Raw genomic sequence first — 10,873 nt, 5'->3', positions numbered from 1 at the left:
CTTTGCTTGGATGTCAATAGCATTCCCAAGCATCGACGTTACCATTATGGGGTATCCTGTTGTTGATACATACTGGATATAAAAGTCAAATGTTACCACAGCCGCAAGAAGTTGAAAAGCAGTCACTGCTTATTTTTCTGCGGGGGTATTAACTAATATTAAACTGTGGTACCAAAACGCAAAATGCCCTCTGGTCTAGATTGTGATATCAAATTTAAAAATTAAAAATGTGTGTGTGTTTCGCATTTGCTCAGTCACAATGTAACGGTCTTTTGCTGTTATTCCTGTTAAGCAGAATCACATACTGAATCTGACAGAACAATGTAATTTGAATACCGAAGTTTTAAAATGTTTTAGCGGGTTAGAGCACAGCTCTTGAACAAGGAGGAATATACATGTACATCTGAGGACAAAAATGGACACAAACACATTAAAATAGAAGGGACACATAAACACTTCAATGCAAGAAGGGAGATGTGGCAGAAGATTATGTTTATTTGAAGAGGTCAGGCTTTCAGAGGGTTTCAAATGGCAATATTGAACACATTGGGATTGCAACCACTATTATGTGAACGCAGATCCATCGCTGTAACGACAGATGTTACCCTCTGGACCCAGCTCCTGCAAGCCTCGTTTTCACGCCGTATACCCGAATCAAACACCAGAAGCCCTCTAGTGGAGACATCGTGTAATGTACATTAGTTACTGACCTGTACCACAGTGCATTTGTATTAGAGTTGGAAAACTTCCAGGACATCTCCATTTTAGGTAGAGCTGGCATCCTTAGAGCCTATTTGATGCCGTCTGGATACTTTTCAAAGAGTAAAAAAGGTTAATTGAATACATTTTATAGAGGGGGTTTCTTAGAGGTAAATTTGCAGTCCAGTGTAAGTAGTATACGAAAATTATACAAAAGCAAATAATAGTTCATTGTTGAATGGTGCCACCTAATAGCCAAATTTGTATTAATGCCTTCCAAACACGTGGATTAGCAGGGGGAAGCAGGGACATAAAGTGCCATCTGGTGCATGCGTATTATTCTGCATAAAAACGAAGAGAAATGAACAATAAAGTGTTTCGTGCACTTTATTGTAACAAGATGGTGGATGATTTTAAAATACGTCACTTTTACAAAAATAGACCAATGAGTTTACAATTCAGTAAAACACTTGCGTCACCGTTTATGGCATGACAGATGTGTTCACTTTTTATTTTCGATTTAAGTTTAATTTAAAAGTTGTTAAAACGTATAATCCCCACAATGATAATGGTAATATACCCTTATCATGTCTAGGTTGCTTATTCCAATAAGGCGTCACTTTCACATTTACCTAATATACTAGGCATACATATTGCCTCACCTACCCAATGACATTTACATTTGAGGAAACTAATAATATACAAAAGGCAGGCCAGAAATCCTGAATACCACACAATCGCCAAACGCAAAGAAGCGCAGCATTAGCGAAATCGACGTGGTGCCTGTAGGTGTGAAAGCGTACATTAGGGTGCTACATGGTACATTAGACTCGAAGTTGATGCTTGCACAACGGGTTAAAACGCTCAGCCAGACTGTAAGAGGAAGTAGGAAGTGCCCTTTGCACAGTTTCACCCGCAAAGCTCCGGCGCTCCTTTGTAATTGTGACAGCGCTCATTTAACGTCGGGGAGGCACAATCTGCGCATCCCTGTGGCAACTGGGTGGTGCTTGCAAATACGGAGGTGAACTGAGGTGCGTTGTAGGTGACTTCGTGTGTGGTATCAACAGATAGCCCGATGTGTCAGCGTAAAGGCACTGCGGCGGGACGGCAGATACTGTAGTGCGCGAACTGGTCGCCCAGAAAAGGTAATACTAGCTGCACGTAAACGTTTTGGTGTCGACTTTATGTAATTTATTCTAATGCCGTTTGTGCCTGTGTGCGTGTGTTTGAATTCTGAAGAGTGGAACCATTTCACGACTATCTACAACCTTGAAGAATGCATCTTGTGTCTTTATCCCTTCAGTTCGGAACCGTACATTTTAAGAAATAGTCAACGTTTAGAAAAAATAAGGCAGCTTACATAGTATTTCATTTACTTATTTTATATGTTGTTGTGGCGTGAGGAAGGGGGTGGGGACGGATGATTTTGGCTCTAACAAAAAGAGCAAACGGCAGTCGCCACTCATTTAATCTGGATCCGACTGGATCCTGTCTTTAGCACTCAGTGTTCTCACTGCCCTTGTAAAATCTGTTTGGGTGCAAAGTTAGATCGGATAAAAATATATTTTTGTGTGAAATCAGCATGTGAACGTGTTCTTCCATCAGCACTGAACAAATACTGTTGCTTCTGGTAAAAGAACACCTTTTTGTCTCTATTGTTTGATTTGAGTCAGTGAATTAAATAAGTAGAATATGTTTGAAATTTAGATATCTGTTATACACTTGAATTGTGGGGTCGCCTACTCAAGTTGATCACGTTTTACAGACACCAGGCTTCATGGAACAGAACAACGTTTGCGGCAGCAGTGTTGTGTTGTCGGAAGGAGCAGCACTTATAACCCAAAGGTTGCTGGTCCAGTGCCCTGACTCTTGTACCCTTGGGCAAGGTGCTCAACTTGAATCACCTCAGTAAATATCCAACTGTATAATTTGATAATATGTAGAAATTGCTACTTAAGATATGATGCTCTGGACAGGAGCATCTGCTAAACAACTGTTTGACAAATATTCTTTGAATTAACCAGATGGCCTGGTTCTGGTTGTGCACCAGACAATAGCTCTTCCAGTCTAGGCCAGAATTAAATCAAAACTGGCTTGTGTAGGTCTTGCAAAAAATAAAGAGTCTCTCACAGCACTTTGACAAAGGGTGTTGGTCTCATTTCAGCCATAATGTGACTTCAATAATGGGTTCCTGTTTTCAGATGGGACTAAAATCTGGACCCAATCCAACCTGCTGCCCTCTCCAGTCTGTGAGAACAGTGTTCAGACTCAGTCCACATTGCTCTTGCTAGAAAAGAGGAATTCCCCAGCTCAACACAGAACGTTTCACTTTCTTTTCTCTGTGTCTTTAATCTAGTGGAAAGTTCTTTTGATGTTAAGTGCCACAGCGTGGTATGTCGTTGAACGGTTGAATTAGTAAGGGAGTCTCGGGTGAGCAGTTCAGCAATGGGACGGCACTGGTCAAACAGCCTCTTGTGCCTATATTCACAGCAGAAAGTAATGGCACTCTATTGGTACTGTGACATCCATGACCTATATTACCAGGCAGTGCAGAGCTACGCTCATACCTGCTTCTGAAAGGGCACTATAGAAATAAAGTACACATATTTTTGTAGGTATCCATGATCTGCACACATGCCATAAATCAAGGCTGGGGGAATGGATGTAAATTTAGGGTGTTGTAGGAATATCAATTTTCCCTGTGAATTTGCTTGGCACAGAATGACGTGGACGTGCACGGCTGATGGGTCCTGGGCTGTGGAGCAGGTGGGCGTGTTTTTCTTTTCACGATTTCTCATGACCTACTATTAAACTCGTGGCCCTCTAATCTGATCCGTCTTGATCCGAGATTACGGCTTTGTCGCTTGCGATGGCTCAGATTGGATTGCAGGGAAATTGGCCCAGGGATCCCCCCCCCTCCCTTGAGTGGAACACAGCGCACCCATTGTGTTGCCACGCCTCTGATCACCTGCAGCAGTCCACTTCTCACCTGAGTTTGTTGGTGGACCCACCCCCACAAACCCTGCATCTATGGAGGCTTGCTACAAGCAGGAGCGATCAGGATGATCAGAAGTACATCAGTCCCTTTTTGTGCTGCCTTCCTGTCAGCTGGAAGTGTATTTTGTATTTGTACAGAATGAAAATTTCTGTAAGAGTGCATTGCAGGATGCAGAAATGATTGAGCTGCCAACACCAAATAAGTACTGATTAATGTGGCCTTAGCCTCCAAAGAAGAGGCCTTAAGTCCACTTCTTAAAGGCTGACTGACTAATTAAATTAGGTGTTGAGGAGCACTGCATTGTGACAGTATACAACCCCTAAATCTTTGGCCCTCCAGTGTCAGAACTGAAGATCTAAATGTTTCTTTGCTGGCATTGTAATAATATCTACCCATTCTGTAAGGAAATGTTTCTTGAGACGTGTGCATTGTGGTATGCTGTGAAGGAGCAGGGCTTGGGAAGGAGCAGTCACTGGTTCAATTCCTCGCTGGGGCATTGCTGTTGTACCCTTGGGCAAGGTACTTAGCCCAGAACTGCCTCATAAATATCCAGCTGTATAAAAGATAACATTGTAAGTTGCTCTGGTGGATAAGAGTGTTGACTAAATGATAATAATGTAATGTAATGAAACATGCATCCTCTCAACAGCTGTTAAAACAATTTAGAAGCAATGCTGTGTTCTAAAAGGCAACTGAAAAGTTAGGGCCATATCTTCCTCACAGCACAGCTCGATCTGTTTGCTGTCCATTGACAACTGAATAAAAACTGTGTGTTGTTGCTTGGTGACCCGGTCTCTTCACTTAGAGCATGAAATCACTCTTATGCTGCCGACTTTACTGCTCAAAAACACATAATGGGTGTTTCATGCAAACCCCCCACCCCACCCCCCCGCATGTGAAAAAAATGGCGACTTGCATAGGCGGTGGTGGCTGTGGAAGCGCATGTAAAAATAGCGGCCGTCACAGATCCAGTTATGTCCTTCTTGGCTGAAACACTGATGTCGGGTGTTTTTAATCCCCTGTAATGTTCTTGTTTTCAGCACACACAGAAGATTAGCGGGAGCTCTCTGTGTTCCCTGCGGACGCTGGCCGGAGCTTGGTGCACTTACACTCTTCTCGTCCAGGCAGGATAATGGAGGACAGGATCACTCAGCGGATGCAGTAACGGGACGAGACGAGTGCCGAGAGGGTGGGCCGCCATGGCGACCGGTGGTCAGGTGCAGGCGGAGGGCAAGGCCCCGGGGCCCAGCGTTTTCTGCAAGCTTTGCCTTAGCGACTGCCCTCCAGCCGGCGCGAGCTCGCTGCACGCCTGCGACTGTGTCTTCTGCACTGCGGTGAGCGCGACCCCCTCCAAAATAATGTCCCACTATTCAGAATCTCCTCGCCCTGTTGTTAGAGGAACCGTGTTTCTGTTTACTGGTGCTGTTGATACTACACTGGCTGGAGCTGTGTTAAGGAGAATGTGCTGGTCGGAAAGTCCTGGCAAAAGATTTGGTACAGCTGGCTTACTAACCTGAAGCGATTCGCTGAAGCTTACTCAGCATCTGTTGCGTAACAGCATAAAAAGGAAGCCTTGTCTTGACTCAACCGCTTTCCTCTCCCGAAACCATCAGATGTAATCTCTCATGAGATGAGACAGCTCAGGGCTTAGGTCTCAGATCAGCAGCTAAGGAAATGCAGCCCTGAGCAGGACCCTGCAAACAAAGCACAATGGTGACAGTTAACTCCCATGGAAAAAATAAACAAAAAACAAAAAAAAAACCCTGTTTGTTGCACTGTGGTAGCTAGGTGAGATCTGGCTATCTCACCTGCATAACAAAGGAGGATTTGATTTTGAACAGAATAACACCACCCTTGGGTTGCTTAGCTGCAGTGTACCAGGAGTGTGGGCAGCACCATTATTATATAGTGCAAGGGGTGTGATTATTTTCACATTCTCATTTTAAAAGATGAAGTCCTTTTAAAAAAAAAATTGAAATCAGTGCCATGCAATTTTGCGGTTTGTAAGGATAGGCACTGCTTTTTAACTCTTCTTTAAGGCAGTGATGGCGTGTCTGCATAGCAGCAAAGTCCCCATGCTCTGTCTGTTGTGTGACGTTGTCATTGGAGACTGACAGTTGGTGGGGCGACTGTCGCCTCACTCTCTCTCCCTGTCCAGTGTTTGCGGCAGTATGTGCAGCTGGCTATTAGGGAGGGCGGGGGCGCCCCCATCACTTGTCCCGACATGGGGTGTCCGACCAAAGGATCGCTGCTGGACTCTGAGGTATGGTTCCACAGTGATGCAGGTCACACACATGATGCAAAGTTGCCACCTCCAAGAACATCTCCCTGCATTCAGTATGTTTCTTTAGCTCCTAGCTTCTCGAGAAAAAACACAGCAGCAGCAAGTTATGAGTCTGTGGCTGTAGCCCGTGCAGGTTTTCTCCAAGATTAGTGTTCTGAGAAACATGCCCTTATTTGCAGAAGTCCATATAAAATGACACCACTGGATCCTTGTCTTAAGCTTATGCAACCATCATTGCTAAAGTCCTGAGTTGCAAAACCATGAAAACAATGGCTCACTGAACCACTGTCAACCATTTGAGGAAACTGGAGCCCTCCAGTGCTAAAGGACTGCATCATCTCATTTGCGAATCAAGTTTAGAAGCATATGCTTTTTTGTGAAATGATATAGTGCTGTACCCTTCTAACTTATTTTCTGTTATATTTATAAGCCTTTTTCCAGGGATTTCTGCCAGGTCATCTCCAGTGCCTAGTGCTAAGCACATTAGATGATAAGGAAATGGAATTTTCCAGACACACTGAGACATCGCAAACAGGTTGTCACCCTGCTCCAATCCTGTTCCTTTTGCTGTTCTCACAGATCGCCTGCTTCGCCCCAGCAGACAAAGTGCAGCTCTACCAGCGACTAAAATTTGAAAGAGGTATGCTTCATTTCTATGATGATGTGTGTGTGACAGTGTGTAGTGTGTATGTGTGTGTGTGGAGGGGGATTGCATTTCACCAGGACCTTGGCCATCTGGTGCCATTACCCGTGGAACTCGCAGAGGGCGGTGATCTCAGCGTGGCCCTGACATAACGTGTGATCGCTATTGTCACTGACACCCCCTGACTCTGGGTCTTGACTGCGGTTTATTTTCGGTCCCGTTTTCCGACCAGAAGGTCTGCAGTCAGCTTAGAGGACACCCCAGGGCCACACTCAGTTTAACAGCAGTTTGTTTATCCTGTCTAGCACGCATGTGTCCGTGTGTGTGTGTGTGTGTGTGTGTGTGTGTGGCTCAACGCGAAAGGAATTCAAAGTTGTCTGGGAAGGAAGATAAAAAGTTAAGCATTCAAGCCCTGTGGTAAAAACCTTTAAGTGGTCTTGCCCCAACGCACTGCCAGGCTGATCTTGAAATCAGACACTTTCTCTGTGTTTGAATATTTTCTCACGGAACCACCCCAAGTACTTTTTAGATCAATTCTAAGCAGCAGCGTGTTCTTGAATGTGGATGAGGTAGATGGCCCTTCAGGTGTGACATTTCATGGATTTGTTTTTTTGCAATGTTGCGTGGCAACTGGTGCACTTGAAAATAGAAGTTGGAGGAATCGGAGAGGGAGGGAGGAAGGGAAATTGCACAGATGAGTTTCCTCAACAGTCAGATTAAAAAAAAAAATATTTGAGACAGTGGATCTGGAGTAGACATGTAGAACAACCCAATACAGAAAACAATGGCATGCCCTCTCTTAAAGTCTGCCTAATTGAATAAGGCAATGTTAAAGCCAGCTACGCATGCCAGCTGTCTGGGTTCACGTCTACAATTGTTCTTGATGCTCATTGTCACGAAACAAAACATATGACGTCTACTTCCTTTAGGCATTTGCCATCAATGTTTTTAAAGATTAAACACTGAGGAACACTATCTCAGTAGATAAGGAACCACAGAATCTGCCGAAATTATTCAAGTGGGAATCCAACGTGCACCTCAAAGACAGGTTATGATCTATTGCTACGGCTGATGCATATCTGGCCACCTGGCTGAAGGCGCTTTCCATAAATTGTGCTTGGCACACCTTTTGGTTTCCAAGTGACAAAGAACATACACAGCATGTCCCATTATACATTGGGACCAAATAATGTGGATGAGTGTTGAGCTGCAGCCACTGCTGGGCATTCCTCATGGGCATGTCCTTATTTCGTCATTTGTTCTCTTGATTTGTACACCTTGGATTTACCCTCCTCTGGTGAGACATAAAGTAGAGGTTGAGAAATCTGCAGGGAATATGCTCATTTGCACAATACTAGTAACCACACTGTATGTAAACTATGTGTAACCTGTCTGTGAGCTATGTGTAACCCAGGTGTAGGCTGTGTGTGAGCTATGTGTAAACTGTGTGTGAGCTATGTGCAACCCAGGTGTAGGCTGTGTGTGAGCTATGGGCAAACTGTGTGTGAGCTATGTGCAACCCAGGTGTAGGCTGTGTGTAAAGTATGCATAAACTGTGTGTGAGCTATGTGTAACTCAGGTAAGCTAAATTGTGTGTAAACTGTGTATTAAGTGTGTGTAATATTGTGGTTTCCCAGGGGTGCAGCTTGACCCCAGCAAGGCCTGGTGCCCAGTGGTGGAGTGCCAGGCTGTGTGCAGTGTGAGGCCTGACGCGGAGGGCCGCCCCACATCTGTGCCCTGCCCCGCCTGCCGCGCCATCTTCTGCTCCCTCTGCAGGAGGTCCTGGGAGGACGGGCACGCCTGTGCTGAAAGCCGGCCCCTGACATCGCCCTCCCTGGAGGACAGGTCAGTCTGGGTGGAACACGCCAGAAGGGCTCCAGCTGTTCCCCTCCTAACGTCGCTTTTCCGTCTGTGCTCCAGCCATTAGCTCAGCCTCTGATGTCATTGGGGGTGTTCTCTGAGGCTGAAGTGGTTAGAGAGATGAACACAGTACATGTTTTTAGAGAGATCATTTTACTATCTCGGTTTGTAGTCTGTATGATCTGTTGTACTGTTGTTATTTCTACCCCTCCTACTACTCCCATTAGTAGCTTTACTACTGATAATAATGATGATTGTTGTTGTTGTTGTCAGCTTCATCGTCCTCATTGCCATGTTGTGGTCCCTTCCTTGGATTCCATGCCAAAGATAACCTCTGCTATTCCAGTATTCTGCATCTATCTCTCTTGCAAATCAGCTTGCAGTCAATACCGTAAACTCAGTCCATTATCTGGAAATTCCTCTCTGTTTTCTCCACTTACGCAACTGGATCGATTTGATGCGCAGAGCGAAAGCACAAAGTGCCCGGGAAAAGCCCACGGTTTAACGACTGACGTCCCATCCTCTCTCTCTATCTTTCTCTCTCTCTGTCTCTCTTTCTTTCTCCCCCTCTGTCCCTCTCTCTCAATCCCCCACTAGTGTTCGGCTTGGCTGCGAGGCGGACGCCCCCATAAAGCAGTGCCCCATGTGTGGCGTCTACATCGAGCGCAACCAGGGCTGCGCCCAGATGCTGTGCAAAAGCTGCAAGCACACTTTCTGCTGGTACTGCCTCCAGAACCTCGATGTAAGGCCGCCATGCCGTTTCCCTTCCACATGAACATGAAATGTCTGACACGTGTCTGTGCTGCAGTTTCTGAATCAATCAGTCAGTGTTTATGTGCACTAAATAGAGACAAAAGAACTGAATAAAGACAAGAACTGTGATTGTACCTTTTTATAGACTAGAATTTAACTGGATGAAGGGATGTGATAATGAGTGTTTCTCCAGGTGTTATTCTCCCAGGTTTACAGAACCACAGCATAACTTTAAGTGCTAGATAGTGATTTACTCTGTAGTTACTTTATTGCATAGTGCACTTGGTTGCAGCATGCTCTGCACCATATTTATCCTGTAGTTCACTGTAATTTATGTTGATGTATTCATTTCTGGTGTGGTAAGTGTTTGGTTTGCCTGTACCTAACAGGGTGACATATTCCTACGACACTATGACAAGGGGCCATGCAGAAACAAGCTGGGTCACTCCCGAGCATCTGTCATGTGGAACAGAACACAGGTGAGGAGAACTACAGTGCTCTCTCTCTCTTTCTTTTTCTCTGTTGCTCTCTATCACTCATTCACACATACACACACAGGTGCACCTAACCTTTACTTATACTGTTGTCTGTAAGATTTGGTTCTGGTTTCTTTCGGTTTTCAGTCAGTCGCACTTTTTTTCTGGCAATAAAGTCGATTCATCTCAGCTGTTGTCTCTGTTTTGAATTTTTCCCTCACTGTTCCCTCATGCTTCCCCTGAAGAATATCTCAGTTTGCTGTTCCCTGTTTCCTCCTACAATTTTGGAGCATGATGTGGCCGGTGCGGTCTCACTGTTGTGCTGTGTTTTCTCCCCCCTCTCCCACAGGTGGTGGGCATCCTGGTTGGCGTCAGCGTCATCGTGCTGGTGACATCCCCTCTCCTGCTGTTGGCCTCGCCCTGCATCATGTGCTGCGTGTGCAAGCCCTGCAGGGCCAAGAAGACGAAGAACAAGAAAAAGAAGAAGAAGAAGAGGGAGGCTGGCCAATCAGATTCTACTGTATAGAAACATATCCGCTCCCTGCAGCCCACCTCCCATCTCCACGTGCCAATTTTCGTAATCTGTACTGAACCAGTCTCGCTGGGTGCAGAGGTGCCTATTTGCACAGTGCCTAGCATTCGGTGGTCAGGGGTTATGTTGCCTTCCATTCAATTATGCAAAAATAAATGTTGTATATGAATAAAAAAGACAACTCAATAACAGGAAAAAAATCTTAGATAAATGCAAGACATTATTTTACATGGTTATGTGCTATGAAATTTGCATTCTGTACTGTACTGGATACTGGGAAAGACTGCAAACGTTAGCGGTTCTACATTAAAAGCATTCCTGCAGCAACCTCTCCTGATTTCCCATTGGGTATTTAATACCAAAGGCTGTGATGAGCCATGCGGACTGTAACGTGTAAATATGTATTGATGAATGTGTGCTGTGTCTTGTTTATAGCATTCTGTTTTATGTTTATGCATCAACTATTTTTTAACAGTTCCTCACAATTCAAATAAACAGCTGAAATTCAACATTAATTTTGGTAACTGTGTTTAATTTGGTGAACAATGGGCACAGGCATGAGGCCAAAAGTGCTGGTAAACAAAATTTTGCCCTGGCCAGGGGCTGCTGGCAAACGTGGTGTGTGTGT

At 44.9% G+C, this 10,873-nt stretch overlaps 1 protein-coding gene across 4 annotated transcripts; it reads left to right on the top strand.

The window, feature by feature from the left end:
- Positions 1–1,593: 1,593 nt before the first annotated feature.
- rnf144b (ring finger protein 144B) lies at positions 1,594–10,624 on the top strand. 4 transcript variants are annotated; one of them, XM_036539137.1, is made up of 9 exons: positions 1,594–1,844; positions 3,420–3,465; positions 4,822–5,031; positions 5,856–5,960; positions 6,561–6,621; positions 8,262–8,469; positions 9,082–9,226; positions 9,627–9,716; positions 10,063–10,624. In XM_036539137.1, the coding sequence occupies exons 3-9, from the start codon at positions 4,897–4,899 to the stop codon at positions 10,237–10,239; spliced, it is 921 nt and encodes a 306-aa protein (XP_036395030.1). In that variant the 5' UTR covers positions 1,594–1,844; positions 3,420–3,465; positions 4,822–4,896; the 3' UTR covers positions 10,240–10,624. The 4 variants fall into 4 exon arrangements, with proteins under 4 accessions (XP_036395030.1, XP_036395032.1, XP_036395031.1 ...); XM_036539139.1 differs by lacking the exon at positions 3,420–3,465 and having other exon boundaries at positions 1,594–1,730; XM_036539138.1 differs by lacking the exon at positions 3,420–3,465 and having other exon boundaries at positions 4,826–5,031.
- Positions 10,625–10,873: the final 249 nt, after the last annotated feature.

This window comes from Megalops cyprinoides, chromosome 10 (genome assembly GCF_013368585.1).
Source record: "Megalops cyprinoides isolate fMegCyp1 chromosome 10, fMegCyp1.pri, whole genome shotgun sequence".
NCBI classification, from domain to species: Eukaryota; Metazoa; Chordata; class Actinopteri; order Elopiformes; family Megalopidae; genus Megalops; species Megalops cyprinoides.
This window is presented reverse-complemented; position numbering and strand designations above follow the sequence as displayed.